Consider the following 27,450-nt stretch of genomic DNA (forward strand, 5'->3'; position numbering starts at 1 on the left):
CCAGAGTTATTCCGAAGGTAGACGCCACCTTGCAAGATGGCAGGAGGTAAGTTAGTTGCCGACAAATGCAGGGATATTACCTCTTAAAATTCAATATGCGTAGACTCAATAGAAGGCAACTCGTCGATTTGTACATGTTTTCCTAATATATGTTTATATGCAAATGGAACAATATGCTTTTGAGCGGAATCCATTGAATATCGTGTTCAATGATTGTGCCGGTACGTGGCCGCCATTATTCTTCCTTGCCACGTGTTACATAGTAAATGGTCCGGGTACGTTGCAAACATTTTTTGGTTGAAAGACATAGTCATAGTGTCGGATAATATCGTCCAAACCTATGATATATAATATGCACACCAAGTGACATTGTTACGGCACGTTTCGATCGTTAATCTGGTTCAAAATCTTTGCCAACTCCCTAAGACCCGGAATGTAACGCGTTGAACATTCTTAAATTGTAAAGAAATCGTTTAAATAGCTCAACCGGGACCCTTGCGCTCACTGAATTAAGAACACTTTCAATGAGCACTTAATAATATGCATAAAATATAAGATTCATTAAATCTCCTATTTCGTGCATAGAATCTTTACTAACCAACAAATTATTTACAGTAGAGTCTAAAAATACGAGACTCACTGAAAAGTAAAATAAGAAAGCAGTGTTCGTTTTAATACCATAAACAAACAACTCAGCCTTACTGTTCTAAGGGTTTGAAATAACACAAATAAATGACCAAAATGTGGAAAATCTCCCTGTCCCACAGCGAGAAGAAAATTGTTTACCGAGCTGCATATTTTTCAATCTTCGTACAAAACAAATTCTTGTGAACAAACATTTGTACACGATTATATATACAGGGATAACTCTGAAGGGGGTCCGCTGTAGGGGACCATTTGCCCCATATTTTCCAAAATGGCCCACCAAAACTGGGAAATTTCTTCAATTTTCTATGTTTTGTCCCATACGATTTCTGAAGTCTTGTCAAAATGGCCAATGATTTTTGGGTCCATGGTGGACCCTGATATACATCCAGTATTACATTCAAAGTTTCAATGCTAATTGATTTGTAATTTTTCTTCTTCAGCTACTACAATACTGTATTTATTTGCTGTGGCTATAGTCGGCCAGGCATTGACACCATCAACATTCCTGACCACAGTTGACCAGAGGAGACTGGCCAATGTGTTCAAGGCTGCACAGCCCTACACAGATGCAGCCAGTGCTCATTACTCCATTCTTGGACTGAAGCTGCTGGGATCACCTGTGGCTAATGCAAAGGTTGTTTATATTGGAAGTCCAGGCCTTATGGGGTCGATAAAAGGCTCCATTTCCAACTGAAATTATTTCAAAGTAAAGTCAAATAAATTAAAATTTGCAGTTAAATGTCCTTACCAATTGGCAAAAAATTAAGTAAAAAGCCCTGATGCAAAAAAAAAACCTACAAATTTTTAAACTACATATCTGGGAATTCTACTTTATTTTCTGAGAATTTTCCAACTGTGCATCCAATAATAAAGACATGGGGTATATTAACCTATCTGCATGTCTGGTTTTATATGTATCTTTTGCTTGTTAGTTAGCAAAAGACAAGTGGATCTGATGCTTGAGGTCTGCAGTAGTCGCAGAAATTAAGAAATGTAGCTGTTGTGTTGTAGGAGACCTGCAAGACTGTCACCTCTTTGGTCAGACCAGATGATGTGGCATCTTTGTACCATGCATCAGCTGCAGCAGCTGCCCTTGGCAACTGTAAGGTAAAACAAAATTTGACTGTTTACGATAGTTCCTGTAGTTGTGAATTTCTTTAAAATTTCAAATGTTGAAAAGCCATCTGACAAAATAAAATTCAGGAATTGTAATGGGTCATAGGAAATAATGTTATAGGAAAAAAATAGTTTACAATTTTTTTTCAAATAAAAGTTTTAATACAGCTAAAGCAGACCAGGCAGATTGACTTAAAATGGCACTAAATAATGCTCCCCGTGGTCTCATTCCTGGTACCTGTATGTATCAGAGATGCCGTTTTCACGCGTGGGGAAGACAAAAGCAGATGGCAGGATCACCTTCTGTTATATTGGATGGTGATCGTATAAATTCTGCAACAATATCATTAATTAAAAACTATTGGTGATTACCGAAAGTCTTTTTACTTCTGTCTACTATATAGTGCTAAACTTAAAAATGTTCAATTGACTTTTTCATGACAGCAATATTGTTAGGATTGTTATGCAATATTATCTGTTTCAATAGAAAACCTAGTAGATAAATTAAAACCACAACACACATGAACTAGGTAGGATGTTGATTCTTAGAAAATTTCTCCAAATGGAGATTTTTTCTAGTAGTTTTATAGATGCAATAATTGTAAATATATACAGTCTCAAATTCGTTGTGCAGGTAAATATTTTGATGGTTTTTACATACCTTAGTTTTCACAAATTAAGAGTTCAGCAATACGTAGAATTTTCAATCGGTCACATCAAAGAAATTGATCTCTTAAAAAGATTTAATAAGCCATTCACAACTATGGGCTTTATGTGATGTATAATATCAAATTATATGATGTTTTTTAAGCTTGAGCAAATTTCGCAACAAAATCTAAACAAAAAAATTCTCTAAAAATAAGATCAAATGTGTGCTGCAAACTGCTGTGGTGATACTCTGACACATTGTAGATATTTTGTCCTCCCCGTGGTCTCATTCCTGGTACCTGTATGTATCAGAGATGCCGTTTTCACGCTTGGGGAAGATAAAAGCAGATGGCAGGATCACCTTCTGTTATATTGGATGGTGATCGTATAAATTCTGCGACAAACCTGAAAAAATGTTCCTGAAATTCTGATTAGTGTAGGCTTTCTAAAATCGGTTCATTTTGAGTTGATTTTTTTTCATTTAGTTCAGAACAGCTTTTTGTTTTGAGTGATGATTTTGATAATAATGAAATATAAAAACTTGGGATTTGGTGTGGGTTTTTTTCGTTATCAATGTTTTATAGAAAATGTTGATACCAATTTTCATATTAATTTCAATTTGTGAAAATGTTTTCAATTTGCAAATATATTTTCAATTTGTGAACTGCGAAATTCAGTATTTAATTTGTAAATATTTTGCCCTCCCCGTGGTCTCATTCCTGGTACCTGTATGTATCAGAGATGCCGTTTTCACGCGTGGGGAAGATAAAAGCAGATGGCAGGATCACCTTCTGTTATATTGGATGGTGATCGTATAAATTCTGCGACAAACCTGAAAAAATGTTCCTGAAATTCTGATTAGTGTAGGCTTTCTAAAATCGGTTCATTTTGAGTTGATTTTTTTTCATTTAGTTCAGAACAGCTTTTTGTTTTGAGTGATGATTTTGATAATAATGAAATATAAAAACTTGGGATTTGGTGTGGGTTTTTTTCGTTATCAATGTTTTATAGAAAATGTTGATACCAATTTTCATATTAATTTCAATTTGTGAAAATGTTTTCAATTTGCAAATATATTTTCAATTTGTGAACTGCGAAATTCAGTATTTAATTTGTAAATATTTTGCCCTCCCCGTGGTCTCATTCCTGGTACCTGTATGTATCAGAGATGCCGTTTTCACGCGTGGGGAAGATAAAAGCAGATGGCAGGATCACCTTCTGTTATATTGGATGGTGATCGTATAAGTTCTGTGACAAACCTGAAAAAATTTTCCCAGATTCTGATTAAAAATCAGTTCATTTTGGGTTGATTTTTTTCACATTTAGTTCAGAACAGCTTTTTGTTTTGAGTGATGATTTAAATATTAATGAAATATAAAAACTTGGGATTTGGTGGGTTGATTTTTTTTTGTTATCAATGTTTTATAGAAAATTTTGATGCCAATTTTCAAAGCCAACACAGTGATTTGTTGAATATTATTTTGACTTCGATTAAAAAAATGTATTTTCAATTTGTGAATGTTTTCAATAAATTTGCAAATATATTTTCAATTTGCGAACTGCGAAAGTCAGTATTTGGTTGTATATATTTTGCTCTCCCGTGGTCTCATTCCTGGTACCTGTATGTATCAGAGATGCCGTTTTCACGCGTGGGGAAGATAAAAGCAGATGGCAGGATCACCTTCTGTTATATTGGATGATGATCGTATAAATTCTGCGACAAAATTTATGGTTTAGTTTTCAATAGACAGTTAATAGATAAAACGTTCTTTGAACAAAGTTGTTAAAACTGGCAGATTATTTCTACAATGTTGAAAAAACATAACTCGGGGTGATTCAAATTATCATTTTTTTACTCAATTGATTTTTATACCTTACACAAATTTCTTAAATTTTGAAAAAAAAAAATCATCATTTTTTACTTTGAACAAAAAATGAAATTTTCTCTATCAGAAAAATGTAAAAATATCAGCTTGTTATGGATATAAAATATTTATTGGTAACCAACTATATTTCTCTCCTCAATAAGATGTTGCCTTTTATATATGGAGTCTGTATCAAATTATTCCTACAAAAAGTATTGATAATCAAGCCTAGGTTTACCTCAGGTTTTCTGTATCACGTTATGTTTGATTAATGCCATTCAAATGACAGCCCCATAACTTTGCTGTATTACCTCCCGATGGTGAATACAGTTATACACATGGGGGATATCAAGAACAGGTTGTGCGAGGGTCTGTGACCATCCCCATGGATACAGGCTGTAAATATGATCTGTTACATGTCTGGATAAATTTCAAGTTAACTTTAAAATGTTTCTGAATCTCTACAGTAGGTGTTAAATTTAGATATTTTCATAGTATAGTTCTGATAATTCTAACCTGTTTTCTTCCTGTTTAGACGTGAAGAGTACACTTTCATAAAGTACTTAAATAGGTATTAAATCCACAATTAAACCATTTTCAAAATTCTAGTAGAGTACCGTATTTGACCTTATAAGGGCGCAGGGCGCGGGTAAATGACAGTGGGGGCGCCCTTATTAAGATTAGTTATTCTGAAGTTTTATGAAACAGACTATACCTTATAGCAGAATACCCAAGGTTGTGGAAACGGTAAAATATTCAGTCATAAAAATATTCCAGATGAAGATATCTATTCATTATCATATATTAAGCTTAAACATCACTTGAATACTCCTGTAAACTTGTAAACCATGCCAGCTGATCTTTAGACCAGAGAACGTGTGTTCCACCATTTATGTTCAAATGGAACTCTTTTGTGTTCTATTTATAGAAACAGGTGATTTCCCAGATCATATCAGACATCGTTTTCTTTGACCTAATAATTGATTTACAATGTCTTTTACTAGCTTTCTGTTCTGAACAAAAGTTATTTATCAACAAGAATGAAGTCTTTACTTTATCTTCAAATAAAGATGGTAAGTTATTATTTGTATGTGTGTTTAGTTTTGGGTGCTGAGAACTTTGCACTGACATGTCATATGTAGCCTGTAGGAATACACAAAATGTGGCGAAAACATGTGTTCCAGTTACTTAATTTGCTGAAGAAAATTGAACACATAAGTAGTAAAATATTTCACATGAATTATTACTTTTTAACACCATTTTGACACTCAGTCATAGATTTATTTCCTTGAAATAAGGTAGGGGCGCCCTTATTAGGGTAGGCGCCCTTATTAGGTCAAATACGGTAAGTTATATTTTCAAAGTAGATTTTGGTAGTTTTCATCAGGTGGCTATATAATGGAAGTAGCAAATCTGCTCTGAATGCAGGACATTGCTTCTGGATTTCAAAAATCAGGCTAGCAAAAATAATGCAGGGATACTGAATTGTGAAATCTACTAGCACATAGGAATAGCAATCTAGATAAATAAATTAAGTGTCAAACCGATAAATAAATTGTCAAACCAGCACGTCAGAACAAAAATTTCAGCATCACTGATCAATGGGAAAGTTTGGGTTCACAAGTACTTGTCCAGCAGTGAAACATCGTGGTTCATTTAAACTGAGTTTGTAGTATCTTAAAGTACTTAAATGAAAAGGCAGAAATTACAAAAAGATTTGCATTTGTGAATGTTGCAAGTAGTCACCAATCTTACAGGTAATTTGCCTCACAGACCAAATCTACTGGCCGGGCCAATGGACCTTACATTTTTCTCTTATCCTACAAGCTTGGACAAACTCTGCTAGATGACAGCCCCATAACTTTGCTGTATCACCTCTAGATGGTGAATACAGTTATACACATGGGGGATATAAAGTACAGGTTGTGCCAGGGTCTGTGACCATCTCCATGGATACAGGCCAGGCTGTGAATATTACCTGTTACATTGTCTGTTCAGGTACAATGTACTTCCCATTCCAATAAAATTATTTTAACAAATTTTTTAAGATAATTTTCTGGGTGTATATTACACCTGCTTGGGGCTTTGAGAAGACTCTTAAGAGTATGTTTTTGACTCCCAAAGAATATTTGTCCCTTGGGATTGAAGGGACAGGCATCTATTTGACAATATTTGACTTTTGTAATCTCTGAGAAATATTTATTTGACATGGCTAAAAAGTCGATCGACTGGATGGATGCTGCTGTTGTATGACATCATTTCTTCTGCCAAAACCAAAAATGCTAACATTTCTTTGTTGTGTTAATAAATGTAGTGATGTTAATTGGTATCTAGTTCTGATGTTAACATTTCTTTGTTGTGTTAATATTAGGTGCCAGCGACTGGGGCAGAGGTCCTCCTTGGAGAAGCCATCAGGGACACAGCTCCTGTTGTAGACATTTTCCAAGCCTTTTTTGCCCTCAAAAACATGGGGCTTAAAGGTATGTTGTCGATTTGTTATTGATTACCTTGAAATGTGTCGAATGAGGTCATCTTTCAAAATGAGTCTTTAATGTGGTAGATTGTCCTTTAAGTTTTGGACTTTACAAATTCTTTGACATATAGGTGTGCTTTGGTGTTAATTTTAGCTGTGATGAGAACTATTTTGTAGCAAATTTTGCAAACATACCCAATGTTGACACCTAGGCTATCTGACCTCGTGTCAGATTCGGCCCGGCTCTGTCTGTGTGGCGTACGGGAGCTGAATGTCCCTCCGGGGACTTGAGGTATATTCCCATTCCACCACATTGGAGAGAAACTCTGTCCCCCTACTGATAGCCCACCGGCATTAGTAGGGTGTGGACGGGGCCCTGTATATTCCATCAACTTCCTGTAGTCACTATGTGACAATGGCAGGCTAGACAGACCATGCAGGGTATACTATTGTGATTACTGTAATCATCTGCTCTTGTCTATAGAAATAAAGTTAATATTTCTCTGAAATTGTGACTTGACTTCTGATATTGCTAAAAATGGAGGGTCAACTGGATTCACTGGTTATTATATGATCAGCTTTCCTCCTGATGAGAGTCTTAGGTTAATATATGGCACTCTTTATCAGCCCTGGGATTACACATAATGACTACAGAAGTAGAAACCTTGGTATAAATGTTCATATAATCCACACCAAGTGTCATATGGTATGTATTAACCTATGTGGAGGACATTTTGATTTCAACTTTGGTTTTTACAGACCAGTTGTATTAACTGATGGTGCATATCCTGTTTTGTATTTTGCAGTTGACAATGCCAAGGTTGGCACAGCTTTAGCAGAAGCTGTTAAAAAAGATGATACTCCTTTAAGGTAAAAATAACATTGATTTGATTGGTCTCCAGCAAAACAAAGCCCATCTCATGATATTGACAATAAATGTTTTGACACCTAAATGTTACAAAAACAATTAGTGTATGCTCGGTGTAGTCTTCTCATAAATACAGTGTATTTGATTATGTTATACAATTTTCACGTAACTCTTCTGTAATTAAAGGTTAACATCTAAGTCGCCCCTATATCATTGTGAAGAATATATAAGTACTGTACTCTACCGATTTCCAGCAATTCAGACTGCAGAAAGACAAAATTTGCAAGATTTCCATTGTGAAGCGTAATAACTGAAATAAAACTAGCTATAAAGTTTTACATCACATGTGCAGACATTTCAACGCTCTTTTAAGGTGTAGAATCCCTAAGATTTGCATGTGAATAATTGCTTTTAAGATAAAAGCTTGTAAAAAAATCATGTCAAACTTTTTTTGTTTTGCAGTTATGGGTATGCATTTTTAGTAGCAGCCGAGCTACCAGCTGAAAATAAGATGTTTGACAGTATCGAAGATATTGTTGCACAAGCTGATGAAGTAGATGATAAATACTTACAGGTTAGTGAGACACAGCATCACGTAATATCAAAAAAATTATACCTGTCACCAAAGTTATATCCACCAGACTCAGCCCAACTTTTTCAATTCCTTTGCTCAATAAATCATTCAAATTCTGAAGTGTTCTATTCAGAAATCTATTTTGGTTATAATGTGCTTGTGTAAGTTTTTTTCCAAATTATGATGAAAATTAAAAAAAAAACTTAAAGTGAAATCATTTAGGCCGATGTTGACATCTGGGCTATCTGACCTTGTGTCAGATTCGGCCCGGCTCTGTCTGTGTGGCGTACGGGAGCTGAATGTCCCTCCGGGGGACTTGAGGTATATTCCCATTCCACCACATCGGAGAGAAACTCGGTCCCCCTACTGATCGCCCACCGGCATTAGTAGGGTGTGGACGGGGCCCTTGTATATTCCATCAACTTCCTGTAGTCACTATGTGACAATGGCAGGCTAGACAGACCATGCAGGGTACATTTATCAAACAAGATTTTCTAATTTGATACATGATAACTGGAATCTGATAATGAATCGACAAATGATGGTTTCATTGTTTACAATCTTTGTTTCAGTTTGAAGGAGGACTGTATGTGACATCCTTGATCATAGACGGAGCTTATAAATTAGCCGCGAAGGCAAAGAAAGCACCAACTCTATCAGCCGTGAGTCTTGTTATAACCCCTCTCTCCCCCCCCCCCCCAACTTATTGTAACTGTATGGGGGTATATTGTAAAAAAACTCCATGTATTTGTATGTGAGTGTGCTCACCTCTATCATTCCATCTATATATGGAAAGCTTTCGTACAATTACCCCTGGGGACAAATTTATAAAAGTCCTATTTATAAGTTGCTGTGCATTTTATATCGTACATACTAGGAATGAGGGAAAGTTGATATTTAAGATATCTCGTGAACCACGCGACAATATAAGTTCATGTTCACACCAAGTTCTACACCTGATTAGATTTTGATGATAATCACTCAAGGTTAAAGGTTAAGTCAGACTTGACCACTTTAAAGTGAATCGGGGGTTTGGGTATATGCAGGTATTGTAGTGTTATAAATCATCTGGCTCTGAAATCTGACATGTCTGTAGATATTGTAAATCTGTTTCATAACGAAATGAGGAAAGAAATTGAGTTATTGAGGTGATTGTCTAAATAATTATGTTCCAATGTTGACATCTGGGCTATCTGACCTCGTGTCGGATTCGGCCCGGCTCTGTCTGTGTGGCGTACGGGAGCTGAATGTCCCTCCGGGGACTTGAGGTATATTCCCATTCCACCACATTGGAGAGAAACTCTGTCCCCCTACTGATAGCCCACCGGCATTGGTAGGGTGTGGACGGGGCCCTGTATATTCCATCAACTTCCTGTAGTCACTATGTGACAATGGCAGGCTAGACAGACCATGCAGGGCATATATTCGGATAAACAAAATATAGACTGACTACAACCAATTTTCTGTAAAGATGATGATTTGTGAAGAAATATTTTGTGACCCACCATGTCTCGTTATTTTTCCATGTATTCTGTAGGATAAACATTAGAATGATACAGCTTGAAATGAATTGTGTTTAAGAAAAAATTTCCTTAATTTCAGGATAAAGTGATGAAATTTTCCAATTATTTCCTGAGCCGTAAGCATGTGCACCAGTTGAGAGCTGCCTGTCAATTCATCTCTGTTAGCAAGACCCTTACCGAAAACAAGGTATGTAGAGAAAACAGTACTGCTTATAATATACAGATAGACCTTCATAATCTGTCTGTAAAAATTGCTCTGTAGAAGGTTCCAAAAGTATTATGGAAAACAAATGTTATGCAAGAAGAAAGTGTATTAAACATTACAAAGTTGTAATAAACTGTTGGTATGAACACTGGTTTCTTAATCCACTGTTTAACATAATCATGGATTTATTATAATCCTGATAAATAGATAAAACCTATTTGCACCTGATGGCGATCATCAGCACTTCAGTCTGTTTGTGACTGGATTGTTCGTTGTCGGGTGCTAGATAAAAGTGTTGCTTTCCACCCGACCATCTTCCGCCCAGTGAGAGCGCCGGACTAAGAGCGACAAATATTTTATCATTTCCTTATACAACATTTCATTCATCTGTAGAACATTTGATACTTTACATCAAATTTAAGTCACTCGTTGTAAGTTAATCCATGAGTAATGGAGTTGTTCTAAAGTGAAATATCAGTTTGGTATAAGTGTGCACCAGTGAGATAAGGAAGAAAGCGGATTAAAAATAGTGAAGATCCATCATGTTGGTTAAAGCAATGTGAAGCAAAGAATAATTTGTTATAAGTGTAAAACAGAATGAGTGTGTGAATAAAAATTCTTTTTCTTTGTTAAATGTGTTCTGTACAATTAAAAAATGTTCAAAAATATTTCTATAGGAATTTATATCTGCAGACATTTTCTAGATTTTGATTGTCCTCTTTACAACAAATAATAAAGAATGAGTATTATTTTCAATAATTTCAGTACCACATTCCTGTTGCCGTAACTCTAGCAAGTCCTGTTGCTGTCAGTCAGTCATCCTCTGTAGTGCAGGTAAGTGGTCTTAAATTGGCAATTATTGGCTACGAATAGCATTGCACCTGGTGACGGTCATACACATTTTGGTTTCCTTGTGACTGGATTGTTCGTTGTCAGGTGCTAGATAAAAGTGTTGCTTTCCACCCGACCATCTTCCGCCCAGTGAGAGCGCCGGACTAAGAGCGACAAACAGTTTTCATACATATATAAAGTTGATCAAATTGTTCTCTCTGAGAGTAACAATATGTTTAAAACTTGTTACAAATTTCAGATGAATGTCTCAAAATCAACATCTTCAACATTAATTTAAAAATTTAAAAAAATTAAGAAAGAAGACATTTGAATATTTAACAAAGTAATGATATTAGTTAAGCATTGATGTCATTTTTTTTAGTTTCATCAGGGTATGAAACAAATTTTGTTTGCAAACTGTATCAATCCGCGTAGCGGATTCTTACAGAAGTTTGCAAACAAAATATATTTCATACCCCGATGAAACTAAAAAATAATTGACAGCAACGCTTATAATTTATTTTTGAAAATGATTTTCTAATTTAAAACATGTTTTATGTACAATTTTACTGATTTTATATGGGATTCTTTTTCTCAAATCAATACGCAACATCAATTGTCGTATTATGACGTCGCATTTTTCGCGCCATTCTTGGAATTTCTTTCATAGAAGAATGAAAAGAATTTTTTGACCAATCACATTTGAGTATTTACCATGAAAACAAAGAAAAATTAATTATTAGTAGTTAAAGGCATCAGATTTGTGATATTTCCTCACCAATACATTGTCTGTTTTTATTGAGTAACTATATGATTTTCAATCCAAAAACATAACAAAACTTTCTTTTACCTTAAACATTACACAAAGCGATTTTTTGTATGTTGAAAAATGTTAAGTAATTATTATTGGTACGATGATAATGAGTTGGAGGAAACTAATTGTCAATGTCTCCTTAATTAACGGTTATGACAGCGAGTCCTCTCTAAGAGGGAAGAAGTGTTAGTTGAACTGGCTCTCGTAATTATATGTAAATTTGGCCATACTAGAACTTTGGATTATCTTTAAAAAAGTATTGATAATTGTCTTAATTAAAGTGAAATATCACAAAATAAGAATTTGCATCTGATGGCGATCATCAGCACTTCAGTCTGTTTGTGACTGAATTGTTCGTTGTCGGGTGCTAGATAAAAGTGTTGCTTTCCACCCGACCATCTTCCGCCCAGTGAGAGCGCCGGACTAAGAGCGACAAACAATCGGTTTTCATTCATAAAGGTTATCAAATTTTTCTCCCTGGGAGTAATAAGATGTTTAAAACTTGGTATGATTTTCAGATAAATGTCTCTAAATCAACATTTTTAGCCCACCATCATCAGATGGTGGGCTATTCAAATCGCCCTGCGTCCGTGGTCCGTCGTCCGTCCGTCCGTCCGTCCCTCCGTCCGTCCGTCCGTCCCTCCGTCCCTCCGTCCGTAAACAATTCTTGTTATCGCTATTTCTCAGAAAGTACTGGAGGGATCTTTCTCAAATTTCATATTTAGGTTCCCCTTGGTGCCTAGTTATGCATATTGCATTTTGAGACCAATCTGAAAACAACATGGCCGACAGGCAGCCATCTTGGATTTTGACAATTGAAGTTTGTTATCGCTATTTCTCAGAAACTAATGAGGGGATCTTTCTGAAATTTCATATGTAGGTTCCCCTTGGTGCCTAGTTATGCATATTGCATTTTGAGACCAATCTGAAAACAACATGGCCGACAGGCAGCCATCTTGGATTTTGACAAATGAAGTTTGTTATCGCTATTTTTCAGAAACTAATAAGGGGATCTTTCTGAAATTTCATATGTAGGTCCCCCTCAGTGCCTAGTTATGCATATTGTATTTTGAGACTAATCGGAAAACAACATGGCCGACAGGCAGCCATCTTGGATTTTGACAATTGAAGTTTGTTATCGCTATTTCTGAGAAAGCACTGAAGGGATCTTTCTGAAATTTCATATAAAGGTTCCTCTTGGTCCCTAGTTATGCATATTGCATTTTGAGACCAATTGGAAAACAACATGGCCGACAGGCAGCCATCTTGGATTTTGACAATTGAAGTTTGTTATCGCTATTTCTCAGAAACTAATGAAGGGATCTTTCTGAAATTTCATATGTAGGTTCCTCTCAGTGACTAGTTATGCACATTGAATTTTGAGACTAATCGGAAAACAACATGGCCGACAGGCAGCCATCTTGGATTTTGACAATTGAAGTTTGTTATCGCTATTTATCAGAAATTGCTGAAAGGATCTTTCTGAATTTCATTTGTAGGTTGCCCTCTGTGTCTAGTTATGCATATTGGATTTTGAGACCAGTCAGAAAACAACCTGGCTGACAGGCAGCCATCTTGTATTTTGAAAATTGAAGTTTGTTATCGCTATTTCTGAGAAAGCACTGAAGGGATCTTTCTGAAATTTCATATAAAGGTTCCTCTTGGTCCCTAGTTATGCATATTGCATTTTGAGACCAATTGGAAAACAACATGGCCGACAGGCAGCCATCTTGGATTTTGACAATTGAAGTTTGTTATCGCTATTTCTCAGAAACTAATGAAGGGATCTTTCTGAAATTTCATATGTAGGTTCCTCTCAGTGACTAGTTATGCACATTGAATTTTGAGACTAATCGGAAAACAACATGGCCGACAGGCAGCCATCTTGGATTTTGACAATTGAAGTTTGTTATCGCTATTTCTCAGAAACTTATGAAGGGATCTTTCTGAAATTTCATATAAAGGTTCCTCTTGGTGCCTCGTTATGCATATTGCATTTTGAGACCAATTGGAAAACAACATGGCCAACAGGCAGCCATCTTGGATTTTGACAATTGAAGTTTGTTATAGCTATTTCTCAGAAACTTATGAAGGGATCTTTCTGAAATTTCATATGTAGGTTTCCCTCGGTACCTAGTTATGCATATTGCATTTTGAAACTAATCTGAAAACAACATGGCCGACAGGCAGCCATCTTGGATTTTGACAATTGAAGTTTGTTATAGCTATTTCTCAGAAACTTATGAAGGGATCTTTCTGAAATTTCAATTGTAGCTTTGCCTCGGCGCCTAGTTATGCATATTGCATTTTGAGACTATTCGGAAAACAACATGGCCGACAGGCAGTCATCTTGGATTTTGACAATTGAAGTTTGTTATCGCTATTTCTCAGAAAGTACTGAAGGGATCTTTCTCAAATTTCATATGTAGGTTTCCCTCAGTGCGTAGTTATGCATATTGCATTTTGAGACCAATCGAAAAACAACATGGCCGACAGGCAGCCATCTTGGATTTTGACAATTGAAGATTGTTATCGCTATTTATCAGAAATTGCTGAAAGGATCTTTCTGAATTTCATTTGTAGGTTGCCCTCTGTGTCTAGTTATGCATATTGGATTTTGAGACCAGTCAGAAAACAACCTGGCTGACAGGCAGCCATCTTGTATTTTGAAAATTGAAGTTTGTTATCGCTATTGTACAGAAGGTACTGAAGGGATTTTTCTGAAATTTCATATGTAGGTTCCCCTTGGTCCCTGGTATTGCATTTTGGGACCAATCGGAAAACAACATGGCCAACAGACAGCCATTATTGCTAAATCTTAAATTTTATATATAGGTTGCCCTTGTTTGAAAAGTACTAGAGGGCTGTTTCTGAATTTACACAGATTAGTAAGACTTAGAGGAAGGGAAAAGTAGAGAAAAGATCAATCTGACATGGAACCTATAAAGATCATTCAATGGTGGGCGCCAAGATCCCTCTGGGATCTCTTGTTTGAAAATGTCATTAAATTATTTTGCAAAAAAAAATGTTAATGGTAGTTAGATTCATTGTCTATGGTATTTCCTAACAAAAAACAATGTCTGCTTTTATTAGCCCACCATCATCAGATGGTGGGCTATTCAAATCGCCCTGCGTCCGTGGTCCGTCGTCCGTCCGTCCCTCCGTCCGTCCCTCCGTCCGTCCGTCCGTCCCTCCGTCCGTAAACAATTCTTGTTATCGCTATTTCTCAGAAAGTACTGAAGGGATCTTTCTCAAATTTCATATGTAGGTTCCCCTTGGTGCCTAGTTATGCATATTGCATTTTGAGACCAATCTGAAAACAACATGGCCGACAGGCAGCCATCTTGGATTTTGACAATTGAAGTTTGTTATCGCTATTTCTGAGAAAGTACTGAAGGTATCTTTCTCAAATTTCATATGAAGGCTCCCCTTGGTGCTTAGTTATGCATATTGCATTTTGAGACCAATCGGAAAACAACATGGCCGACAGGCAGCCATCTTGGATTTTGACAATTGAAGTTTGTTATCGCTATTTCTGAGAAAGTACTGAAGGGATCTTTCTCAAATTTCATATGTAGGTTTCCCTTGGTGCCTAGTTGTGCATGTTGCATTTTGAGACCAATCGGAAAACAACATGGCCGACAGGCAGCCATCTTGGATTTTGACAATTGAAGTTTGTTATCGCTATTTCTGAGAAAGTACTGAAGGGATCTTTCTCAAATTTCATATGTAGATTCCCCTTGGTGCCTAGTTATGCATGTTGCATTTTGAGACCAATCGGAAAACAACATGGCCGACAGGCAGCCATCTTGGATTTTGATAATTGAAGTTTGTTATCACTATTTCTGAGAAAGTACTGAAGGGATCTTTCTCAAATTTCATATGTAGGTTTCCCTTGGTGCCTAGTTATGCATATTGCATTTTGAGACCAATCGGAAAACAACATGGCCGACAGGCAGCCATCTTGGATTTTGACAATTGAAGTTTGTTATCGCTATTTCTGAGAAAGTACTGGAGGGATCTTTCTCAAATTTCATATGTAGATTCCCCTTGGTGCCTAGTTATGCATATTGCATTTTGAGACCAATCGGAAAATAACATGGCCGACAGGCAGCCATCTTGGATTTTGACAATTGAAGTTTGTTATCGCTATTTCTGAGAAAGTACTGGAGGGATCTTTCTCAAATTTCATATGTAGATTCCCCTTGGTGCCTAGTTATGCATATTGCATTTTGAGACCAATCGGAAAATAACATGGCCGACAGGCAGCCATCTTGAATTTTGACAATTGAAGTTTGTTATCGCTATTTCTGAGAAAGTACTGAAGGGATCTTTCTCAAATTTCATATGTAGGTTCCCCTTTGTGCTTAGTTATGCATATTGCATTTTGAGACCTATCGGAAAACAACATGGCCAACAGGCAGCCATCTTGGATTTTGACAATTGAAGTTTGTTATCGCTATTTCTGAGAAAGTACTGAAGGGATCTTTCTCAAACATTTTTGCAAGTTCTCCTTGGTCTGTAGTTCTGCATATTGCATCTAATTCTTGGGACCAATAGGAAAACAACATGGCCGACAGGCAGCCATCTTTGATTTTGACAATTGAAGTTTGTTATCGCTATTTATCAGAAATTGCTGAAGGGATCTTTGTGAAATTTCATTTGTAGGTTGCCCTCTGTGCCTAGTTATGCATATTGGATTTTGAGACCAGTCAGAAAACAACCTGCCCGACAGGCAGCCATCTTGTATTTTGACAATTGAAGTTTGTTATCGCTATTTTACAGAAGGTAATGAAGGGATCTTTCTCAAATTTCATATGTAGGTTCCCCTTGGTCCCTGGTGTTGCATTTTGGGACCAATCCGAAAACAACAGACAGCCATTATCGCTAAATCTTAAATTTTATATATAGGTTCCCCTTGTTTGAAAAGTACTAGAGGGCTGTTTCTGAATTTACACAGATTAGTAAGACTTAGAGGAAGGGAAAAGTAGAGAAAAGATCAATCTGACATGGAACCTATGAAGATCATTCAATGGTGGGCGCCAAGATCCCTCTGGGATCTCTTGTTGATTTATAAGTCTAAATACATACGAAACTTTCTATTACCTCAAATAATACACAATGTGATTTTTGTATGTTGAAAATTAAGTAATTATTGTTGGTATGATAATGAGTTGGTAGAAATTTGGCCATACTTGGAACTTGGATTTATCTTAAAAAATTCATTTATAATTGTCTCAATTAAAGTGAAATATCACAAATTAAGAATTTGCATCTGATGGCGATCATCAGCACTTCAGTTTGTTTGTGACTGGATTGTTCGCTATCGGGTGCTAGATAAAAGTGTTGCTTTCCACCCGACCATCTTCCGCCCAGTGAGAGCGCCGGACTAAGAGCGACAAACATCTATCTTCTTTCTTAAGTAAAAATGTATTGTAAAATTATGAATAATGATAGTAAACTGATGACAATGTTCAAATTTAAAGATATCATTTAATTTCCTTTTAGTAAAAACATGAAATTAATTAAACAGTGTACCAGGAAACTTTCTGTAATCTTGTGAGCTCAAAATCCATAGAAAAATAATGAAATTTTTGTATTGGTTGACAGGTGCGAGTTACCAACCTGATGGGCAATTCCCTTGGCGATTTGACTGTTACTGCTGATAGTGCCCGTCACATTGGAGATGAAGCAATTGTGCTCAGCAAGAAGCCCTTCACTGCCAGTAAAACTGATAGGTGTGTGGTCCTATTTAGTCAAGTTTTCATATGAAAAGTAACCAACATTATCATGTTATATGATAGTAATCGCAAATTCCAAAATTTGGAAGTGCTTTATTTTTTAACTGAAAATACAATTTAAATTGTAATTAATACCAATGTTGACATCTGGGCTATCTGACCTCGTGTCAGATTTGGCCCGGCTCTGTCTGTGTGGCGTACGGGAGCTGAATGTCCCTCCGGGGACTTGAGGTATATTCCCATTCCACCACATTGGAGAGAAACTCTGTCCCCCTACTGATTGCCCACCGGCATTAGTAGGGTGTGGACGGGGCCCTGTATATTCCATCAACTTCCTGTAGTCACTATGTGACAATGGCAGGCTAGACAGACCATGCAGGGCACATTTTCGATACAAGTTTTTTTTGTGACAATTTGTTATAAAAATTATATCTCTTTGTGATAAAGAAATATTATGCATCTTTAGATTTTAAACAAGTTTAATGTTATCACATATTTTAAGTGATATTTTAATACATAGCATTAGAATGAGCTGGCAATTAGGTATTCTAAGTTCCACCTAGACTTGTAAGATAATAGTGAACTGCTATTATAGATTCTGTCACCAATGTATGAACGACCCCTTTCTCCTTCATGGCATTGTGTTGATGTCTGGAATATCCCAAAGTTTTGATTTAAGCATTTATCAGAAGCTACAAATGAGAACAACAGTATGGCCATGATTTTATTTACTGCAGACCTCTCTTTTGAGATTGCACGTTGCATTTTATTTTTCGGTTTGAAAAATGATGTTGGTCAACAAAATCTTACTTCAGTTCCCTGTATGAGCTGAACTTTATGCAGACAAAACCAGCTAGGGGATTCTACAAGTTGACCATCAGTGTTGTTCCAAAGAAAGCAGACAGCCGACTTATTGGTACAACTGGAGCAGAGGTTAGTGGAATTGATACCAACTATTGTCTTCAGTTTAAATCTCGAGTGTTGACATTGGAAGTTTTGGGGAAAATTGAGTTTTGTATTGATTGTATCTTTGATAGCTCAGGGTTAATTCATAAATCAAGTGTATTGCAATATATTTCTTACCAAATGTTTACTTAAGGCGTTTCTTTGAAACATTGCAGATATTTCATTCAAGTCTCTTAAAATTTCATCAAAGTATTGGAATAATTGCTATGCCCTTATCAAGTGTGATAATCCAATGTTGACACCTGGGCTATCTGACCTCGTGTCAGATTTGGCCCGGCTCTGTCTGTGTGGCGTACGGGAGCTGAATGTCCCTCCGGGGGACTTGAGGTATATTCCCATTCCACCACATTGGAGAGAAACTCGGTCCCCCTACTGATAGCCCACCGGCATTAGTAGGGTGTGGACGGGGCCCTGTATATTCCATCAACTTCCTGTAGTCACTATGTGACAATGGCAGGCTAGACAGACCATGCAGGGCACAAAATGGTTACATCTTTATCAGAATGTTAGTTCCTTTTTAGAAATCTTTTGTGGCCATATATTGTCAAGTCTGGTCATATCTGATGCTGTTTTGTTTTTCCATCAAGGTTGAGGTGAAGGTCACCACACAAGTGTCTGTTGAAAATGTCGATGTGGGCGTGGCCGACAAGGATCAGACAACTGCTGCTAGAACTACAAAGTAAGTCTCCAGGCAGATGTTGGCAATATATATATATTTATCAGCTGTTGTCAGTTCAGTTTAGTAAATAATGATAAGAATTCATTGAGTTACACTTTGAGAAATATGATAATGTATTTGTCTGTGTTCCTTGTCTGTAATCTTTCATATTTCCTATGAATCGACACATGTGATTCTGTTCTAAACTTAATCTTCTATCTTATTTAAAAAAAATTCTATGTGTAAGATTTTCTTCTTTGTCTGATGTTTTGTGCTAAATCTGTTTTATGTGCTGTTGTGTGCTTAATCTGTTTTTTATGTGTTCTGTTTTGTGCTGAATCTGAATTTCTTTACTAACCCACAACTTTCTCAGGTCTCCAAGAAAGGAACAGTAAGCATATTTTGAAATGAAATATGGCCATACAAATTTTGATATCTACTAAACTATACAAGTTAAAATTAAGGGCTTTTATGGGTAGGGTAATAATTTACTTGTATATGAACAGGAAGATATTTTAAATTCCCTGCTTTTTGATATCCCATTCAGCCTCAATACCCCAAAACATAATTGTTGTAACATTTTCATCTTTGAAACCTTTATATAAATTTTCTCTTATTAAGCCTGGAATATGATGAATTTGGGAGAAATCAGACTGGTTACTATGTAAACTATGTCTATAATGCTTGTTTTCTTTGCCAATTTTAAACCAGAATTAAAACATGGTGACTGTTTTTTTTCTGATATACAAGATGTACCTGTTCTAACCCTAAAACTTCAAAATTTCGAAGACATCTCCTACCCCTCTCCCCCATGCAATGTCCACCTAATTGTTACTAACGACAAAGAAAGACCACAGTCCAGTAGTTCCTTTTCACATTTAAATGTTGGCGGATCTCCTTTCCCACAACATGCTTTTAATATTTTTCTTCTTTACTTTTGTTGGTTTCTTTTTCTCTCTCTCTCAAGAAACATTTCAGAGTTTTTCCTGTGAAAGGATCCCACGGAAGCACTTCATATTACTGGCGATAGGTGGGCTCGAAATTTAAAATATAGGAATTGTATGCCAAAGGAAAATTGTAAGAATGAGTTATGTCACAGGAGATTTACTTACATTTATGTTTCTGGAACAGCCCTGATGCACTATTTTTTCATCTCTATGTTATTTGTACTATATGAGAAAATGTGTTGAAGCATTTGTGTATAATTTGAAATTTGTGAGCAATGGATGGTCAGGGGGAAAGCCTAGAAATGTCTAGTGAAAATGTCTAGTGAAATTAAATTTGCTGATTAAATAATGTACTTTCATTATATTATGATATTTATATGAATTGAAACCATCAACTTTCTTGTATTCATACCAATTTGATGGTAAAAGAAAAATCCAGTAGCTCAGATTTAGACTTTAACCAGAAACATCAAAGCTTCAAATTTCTGGTAAATAGATCTAATATTTCCTATTGATGTTTGATTGTTAAAGGATCCAGCACCCAAATAAAGCAGCTAATGCATTTGAGGCTGATTACCACCAGAAGATTGTGATGAAGTTCCAGCTGAAGGAGAAAGTGTCGGGCAAACCACTCTCGGCTCATCAGACTTTTGTCAAGATGACAAACCAGAAGACACAACAAGAGATCATTTTTGTGGCCGAGACTTCTGGAGACTCCTACAAATTTGATCTGGTAGGTGACAACGTAGACTGACATTGTTTAAAAATAGTCTTGATTTAGTTAAAGAAACTTCTTATTATCTTGACTAAAGAACTCTTCTGGTAGAAAAATTTAAAGAATGAATCTTTGTTGTTACTTATAATCCTGCTTTTAATGCGTTAGATTTAAAAAACAAAAAATGAAGATCTTATTCTGCAGACACAATTGTACATATGTAAATTCTCACTTTCATTCAATTATACTGCCTAGATAAATCATTATTCCACAAATAAGAGTGTTCTTACTGGCCTAAATCCCTGCTTGCCTTAAACAAACAATGTGGGTGAGAACATGAGGTGAGCCAGTGAGCCGATGATGGAAAATTAGATGGATGATTTTGAAAAGGCAATTAATCGGAAATTTCTGAAAGTGTTCATAAATCTTTGGCTTCACATATTTCACATATTTTTGTAATGTTACCGAACCAAAAAGTAGTTTATCTTATATTTAACTGAAATATTCATTTACAAGTGATTAAGGAAAGATATATTAACAACCATTAAATGCTTTGTGTTCAGTATTTAAAATATTGATAACAAAGGCTAGGGCTAATATACTTGAGATGTAAATACATTTTTTACAAAAGGGCAATTCTGTGCTGGATTTAAAAAAATGATTATAATTGATAATTGATCGATTTGGAGTTTCCAATTATCAATGCTGAGAGTGAAACTGATTCCCATCACTAGCGGAAACCGAAATGAGTCGATAGTAAAGAAGGCAGAAATGAAATATGTTTATTTGGCTGAATACTAGTAGATATTATCTTGTGGAATGTCGCATGTGAATTTATTGGAAAAGTTTTATCCTTCTCCCTAATTAACGTTTAACGTGGTTTTCAGGATGTTGGATCCAGTGCATCTGACTTCGGTCACCAGTCCGGTAAATACAGCATGGAGCTTATTGTTGGAGACGCTGTCATCGAGAACCCATTCTCTTGGACTATGGTATGTATTTAGCTGTGTGTAGGCCAGATGTTGGATGTATTTTTAATTTGATTCACACATTGCTCAGATGATATTGGAAAATGTCTTATTTTAGAACACATAATAAAAAAAGTTAATGATTTCAAAGTACTGGCATATTTACTATTTGGTTTGTGAAAAAGAACAGAAAAAATAAGGCGTTTCCTTGAAACATCGCAAATATGTCATTCTTAAGGCATGAATCGGGTGTACTTAAAGATATTTCCTACCCAATGTTGACATCTGGGCTATTTGACCTCGTGTCAGATTTGGCCCGGCTCTGTCTGTGTGGCGTACGGGAGCTGAATGTCCCTCCGGGGACTTGATGTATATTCCCATTCCACCACATTGGAGAGAAACTCCGTCCCCCTACTGATAGCCCACCGGCATTAGTAGGGTGTGGACGGGGCCCTGTATATTCCATCAACTTCCTGTAGTCACTATGTGACAATGGCAGGCTAGACAGACCATGCAGGGCACATTATACTAAAAAAAAAAATCATAATTGTGTTCAGGGAATTAGTATTTCCAAACATGCCAGTTAAATATTTATTATTGAATTGTTCATGGATATTCTAATAAAAATAAAGGCCCCCAGAGTTTGTATAGGAAGGCATCCCTTTGAAGCTTAGAAGGTAAAAGTGACCATGGTTATTCTCTGGAATTCTATTTGAACTATACATGATTAGGACCCCATTAAATAAAAACAGAATCCTGAAAATGTCCTTAAGTTCAATTTAATTAAAGGAAATGGTCAGAGAAAAAGCTAGTGTTTCTGGGATAAGACCTGAGTAAGTCTGAGTAATTTGGACCCTTTGTTTCTACATTGTGATTTGTTTGAACTATTACCTGGTAGCTTTCATTTATGAACATGGATCTGTTTTAGGCTGATGTTAACCTGGTCTTCCCTGAGGGAACAGTAGAAAAGAAGTCGAGTGAGAACCGCTATGCCAAGAAACCAGAAATCAAGGTATGATGAGCTAAATTCTCTTCAATTGATGGAAGAAATATGGAGGGAGCTTATATTGGCAAAGTCTGTTACTCAATACTTTTTGTTTAGTCAATAAAATATATTTAAAATGAAATGAAAGAAATCCTTGAGAGGTAGCTGTATACTTGTTTAATACTTCAAAAGTAAGTTATCGTAAAAAGGAAATATTTATGTTGCATTAGTGGAGCAAAGTGGTAAATATATTAATGTTATAAATAATTCGGGAATTTGTGTTTCAGCACATGTTCCGTGAGGCCGAGAAGAGACCTCCAGCAGTGGTATCCATGACATTCACAGCTCTGGTTTTCCTGCCTGTTGTCATTCTCCTGTTCTTGGTAAGTAGGAGCCAATTATTCTACAAGTTCACAGAAGCTGATACCTTGTTGACAAAAAAAGCTTTTTTACTTAATGAAAGTTTCCATGTGACTTTACTCTTGTATTGACATTTAAGTTGTTCTGGGCCAGAATACTTACTATGTATGGTTAAGTCCCCTGTCAGACTGTGAACTTGTAGGACTTGAAATTTGCATTGTGTTGCATGGTTTGCTGTGATTAAAAGTTAAGATATCTACAAGTCCTTGTTAACAGATTCAGGTCAGTTTGACTGAGTTAACACGTTCAGCCCAGTTTGACAGAGTTAACACGTTCAGCTCAGTTTGACAGAGTTAACACGTTCAGCTCAGTTTGACAGAGTTAACATGTTCAGCCCAGTTTGACTGAGTTAACACGTTCAGCCCAGTTTGACTGAGTTAACACGTTCAGCCCAGTTTGACTGAGTTAACACGTTCAGCCCAGTTTGACAGAGTTAACACGTTCAGCCCAGTTTGACAGGGTTAACACGTCCAGCCCAGTTTGACAGAGTTAACACGTTCAGCCCAGTTTGACAGAGTTAACATGTTCAGCCCAGTTTGTCTGAGTTAACATGTTCAGCCCAGTTTGACTGAGTTAGCACGTTCAGCCCAGTTTGACTGAGTTAACACGTTCAGCCCAGTTTGACTGAGTTAACACGTTCAGCCAAGTTTGACTGAGTTAACACGTTCAGCCCAGTTTGACAGAGTTAACATCTTCGGCCGAGTTTGACAGAGTTAACACGTTCAGCCCAGTTTGACAGAGTTAACATCTTTGGCCGAGTTTGACAGAGTTAACATGTTCAGCCCAGTTTGACAGAGTTAACACGTTCAGCCCAGTTTGACAGAGTTAACATGTTCAGCTCAGTTTGACAGAGTTAACACGTTCAGCCCAGTTTGACTGAGTTAACACGTTCAGCCCAGTTTGACAGAGTTAACACGTTCAGCCCAGTTTGACTGAGTTAACACGTTCAGCCCAGTTTGACTGAGTTAACACGTTCAGCTCAGTTTGACAGAGTTAACACGTTCAGCCCAGTTTGACAGAGTTAACACGTTCAGCCCAGTTTGACAGAGTTAACACGTTCAGCCCAGTTTGACAGAGTTAACACGTTCAGCCCAGTTTGACAGAGTTAACACGTTCAGCCCAGTTTGACAGAGTTAACACGTTCAGCCCAGTTTGACAGAGTTAACATGTTCAGCCCAGTTTGACAGAGTTAACACGTTCAGCCCAGTTTGACTGAGTTAACACGTTCAGCCCAGTTTGACTGAGTTAACACGTTCAGCCCAGTTTGACTGAGTTAACACGTTCAGCTCAGTTTGACAGAGTTAACACGTTCAGCCCAGTTTGACAGAGTTAACATCTTCGGCCGAGTTTGACAGAACAAGCTTAACAGAGAGCATTGTTGTAGCTTATAATATGTAAGGGGCATGCTGTGTGATGTTTTGAAACGATATCAGAAAGATGCTTATCCATCTAAAATTGCTGAATAATTTTCTGATGGCATGTAAAATACCCCGTCATTTACCAAATGTAAACCAGCAGATTAAAAAAAAACCAAACTAACAACACAGTGAAGCTGCTGACTTTTCACCAGATCTGATGATGTCGTCACTTCACCATTCCCTGAACCAGCTTACATATGTACACTTGCTAAATGTGTTGCCGATATGGAGATTAACAGTATTTGTTCCCCTATGCTTTTAGGATTTTGAATCTTGCATTACTTGGTATTCGTTGTCATGGATAATTCCTTGATTTTGGAATATTTGGTCATTGGGAGGATATTGATAGAAAATGTCTTTATATATTTTTAAAGAGGTAAAAAGCTGAAAAAAATATTAAAGCTTTAATTGGTGTTAACTCGGAACCTTTAACATTTTCCAATCCATGTTAATGATTCTCGTATCACCCATATTACTTTATTTTTCGAGCAATAATGAATCTTGAGTGTAGTTGTGAGTGTAGTATTCCTGAAAAAACTCTTGGAGTGTAGCAGTCGGGAAGAAATCGGCCATTTCTCTGGAAAACAAAGAAAATGTTTGTAATGTTTTGGCATGTAGATTGACCCTTTATTGTTACACGTTTTTGTGTTGATGGAGCATGCTACATGATGTTTAGAAACGATATCAGAATCACGATGGCATGTATGTGTTGTCACATTGCTGAAAACATTTGCTGATAGCATGTTACCATACTAACAGTTTGATTTACAAGATGAACGCAGTACCATGATGGCTGTCTGACTTACAGCAAGTCGGAAAACAGCCTTGATGGCTGTCAAATGCCTTTTATATTTGTTTAATGTATATCTATGTAAGGATTCCTACACCAATTTATTTCCATTTCAGTGGCTGCAGATTGGAGCTAACATCAGTAACTTCCCAATGTCGCTGAGTGCTATTGGATTCCACCTGTGCCTTGGAGGTAAGTTAGAGAATCTGACAGACCCTTTCTGACTAGTAAAAAATCCTAACACTTTCAGTAGTATGATGATTACCTGCTTTAAAGACTTAACAGTCTTCTAAAGCCTCACTGACCTAATTCTGATCATCAAACAAGCTTAACAATTTCAGTAAGACAGTGAAGCTCTATGAAACTTGACTGACCTATTCTGACAATTAAAATATATAGCAATGTTTGACATTCCTGATGTAAAAATAAGCCATGGCCAGGGGCCAAGGGACATGAGGTTTCTTTAAACACAATCATGTTGAGTCTTGACCTTGTTTCAAATATAGCATGATTGAACATTATTTTGATGTTTGCTCAAATAAACCAGGTGAGAGATACAGGCCTTCTGGGCCTCTTGTTTATCTTGCACCCACTATGTATTTTCTTGGGTCCTCTTGTAAGGAATGTATTTTACTGGAACAGCCCTCGGGGTTCTTCCCTCCTCACAGCCGGTATTGGTCCAATTAAAATGTTCTCCCTCCATTTCAGGTGTGTTTGCATTGTACTATTGCTACTGGACTCACCTTTCCATGTTTGAAACGCTGCGGTACCTGGGACTCATCAGCATTCCTCTATTCATATTTGGTAACAGATTACTGAGCAGCATAGCAGCAAAAAGGTAAATACCTCCTGGGGGAGATCACGCTGAATTGGCACAGCATTGCGAGTCACCATTTTCAGTTATTATTGGAGACAGACAAAAAAATCGTGTAGAGTAAATTTGATTTCTAGAATGTAGTATTCAATATAGAAGGTTGGTTTCTTTTACGGGTCAAGTTTTCGCAATTTTACCAAAAAAAATGTAGGAAAACTTGTCTGGTTTTCAAAGTATGTTTTTTGCAAGTTTTATCATCAGAAATGGTAAAATATTCTCGCAGGAAATTTCAGCAGCCCCCAAGCATCGTCAATTAATTTGGCGGAGCATTGTTAGTTGGGTTATGTCTGTTTAATACTATTTTCTGAAACATATTGCTGTGCAGAATGCCGTCGAGATGAGAGCAGTCGAGGTTGAGCTTCAGATAACTCTCTAGTAGAAGATTAGTTAGAGCGACAAGGGATGTGTTTTAGTTTTTTCCACTGATGACACACTCGTTCCCTGTGGGTTTTCCTCCCAACATCTGAAACACTTGTCTAAAGAGCTAATGTTGATTGTTGATCTTGTAAACAATGTTAAATGAAGATTATTTACTTACCCATGTTCTTCCTGTCCCGTCCCGTTATGAAACTTTAAAATAAAATTGATTCCAACTTGAAAATCTTTAAATATAATGTTTCATCATGATAACAGATGCGGTTTACTTTATCATTACAGGAAAGGAGAAAAGTGATCCAGGTTTTGAAGTAGGATATCTTATCATCGAGAAAAAAATAGCACCAAAAAGCTTTTGTTGAGGAGGCACACTTTCTGATATAAATGAAAAGAATTCCAGTGGTGGATGTTGTACACAAATATACTGAATATGGAAAGCACTCGGACACTGACAAAAATGTGTGTTACATAATAACCCTGTTCTGTTTATCATACCATCTTAATGATCTCAAATAGTACGAGGAATCGTGTGGGTGAGACTTCACAGTTTAGGTTGAAACTTATTTATGAATATTTATTTTCATGCATTAAGAAATTTTTCAAATATTGCATATGATGTGATATGCATAAAAACTCTTTGGTGCGACATGCATAAAAAAATTGTAGTGCTAATAAGGTGGTTACACTAGGGACCAATTTTAGGTGGGGGGGAATTGGAAATGACAAAAATGTTTAGTACATACTTAATGAATATTTTGAGTATTTACATGTATTGAGGAAAAGAAAGGTGTGTCTCTTCAATATCATGAATGAATGAGTGTGGCTGGGGTTTGTGTGAAAGTTCAGAATTCCAATGTGTTTTGAGTTCCGCGAAATGTATGTAGGGTTGTCTCTATCTTTCTCTATCATATGTTTTACACGTTACTGAAAAAAAAATCATTTATTTTATTGTCATTATTAATATAATTATTTCATTTAAATTCTCATTAAAATAAAATTTTACAAAAAAATGAAATAAGTTTTGTTAT

At 36.5% G+C, this 27,450-nt stretch overlaps 1 protein-coding gene, 1 long non-coding RNA gene and 6 other non-coding genes across 8 annotated transcripts; all 8 read left to right on the top strand.

Annotated features, from left to right (window-relative positions):
* LOC117316214 (dolichyl-diphosphooligosaccharide--protein glycosyltransferase subunit 2-like) lies at positions 1 to 27,353 on the top strand. Its single transcript, XM_033870742.1, has 19 exons — positions 1 to 46; positions 1,089 to 1,282; positions 1,660 to 1,755; positions 6,649 to 6,757; positions 7,557 to 7,620; positions 8,081 to 8,192; positions 8,765 to 8,854; positions 9,795 to 9,902; positions 10,686 to 10,754; positions 17,176 to 17,303; positions 18,122 to 18,239; positions 18,860 to 18,951; positions 20,409 to 20,610; positions 21,480 to 21,584; positions 22,489 to 22,572; positions 22,833 to 22,928; positions 25,290 to 25,365; positions 25,882 to 26,011; positions 26,705 to 27,353. Exons 1-19 carry the CDS (start codon positions 37 to 39, stop codon positions 26,718 to 26,720), a joined length of 1,899 nt encoding a protein of 632 aa, XP_033726633.1. The 5' UTR covers positions 1 to 36; the 3' UTR covers positions 26,721 to 27,353.
* Positions 6,946 to 7,199, top strand: LOC117317205. The gene has a single exon (XR_004530146.1). It is a non-coding gene; the product is annotated as a small nucleolar RNA SNORA73 family (small nucleolar RNA).
* Positions 8,416 to 8,671, top strand: LOC117317207. The gene has a single exon (XR_004530148.1). It is a non-coding gene; the product is annotated as a small nucleolar RNA SNORA73 family (small nucleolar RNA).
* Positions 9,364 to 9,617, top strand: LOC117317203. The gene has a single exon (XR_004530144.1). It is a non-coding gene; the product is annotated as a small nucleolar RNA SNORA73 family (small nucleolar RNA).
* Positions 17,441 to 17,694, top strand: LOC117317202. The gene has a single exon (XR_004530143.1). It is a non-coding gene; the product is annotated as a small nucleolar RNA SNORA73 family (small nucleolar RNA).
* On the top strand, positions 18,502 to 18,756 carry LOC117317204. The gene has a single exon (XR_004530145.1). It is a non-coding gene; the product is annotated as a small nucleolar RNA SNORA73 family (small nucleolar RNA).
* LOC117317201 lies at positions 21,833 to 22,086 on the top strand. The gene has a single exon (XR_004530142.1). It is a non-coding gene; the product is annotated as a small nucleolar RNA SNORA73 family (small nucleolar RNA).
* Positions 22,936 to 24,495, top strand: LOC117316215. The gene is made up of 2 exons (XR_004529845.1): positions 22,936 to 23,187; positions 23,356 to 24,495. It is a non-coding gene; the product is annotated as an uncharacterized LOC117316215 (long non-coding RNA).
* Positions 27,354 to 27,450: the final 97 nt, after the last annotated feature.

This window comes from Pecten maximus, chromosome 18 (assembly GCF_902652985.1).
Source record: "Pecten maximus chromosome 18, xPecMax1.1, whole genome shotgun sequence".
Classification (NCBI taxonomy): Eukaryota; Metazoa; Mollusca; class Bivalvia; order Pectinida; family Pectinidae; genus Pecten; species Pecten maximus.

What these genes read in the sequence shown, in the direction of transcription:
- LOC117316214 (XM_033870742.1), top strand. An exon ending in CTGCCCTTGGCAACTGTAAG is followed by an intron (nt 1,756 to 6,648) that starts GTAAAACAAAAT and finishes TGTTAATATTAG; the next exon opens with GTGCCAGCGACTGGGGCAGA. An exon ending in AGTCATCCTCTGTAGTGCAG is followed by an intron (nt 10,755 to 17,175) that starts GTAAGTGGTCTT and finishes ATTGGTTGACAG; the next exon opens with GTGCGAGTTACCAACCTGAT.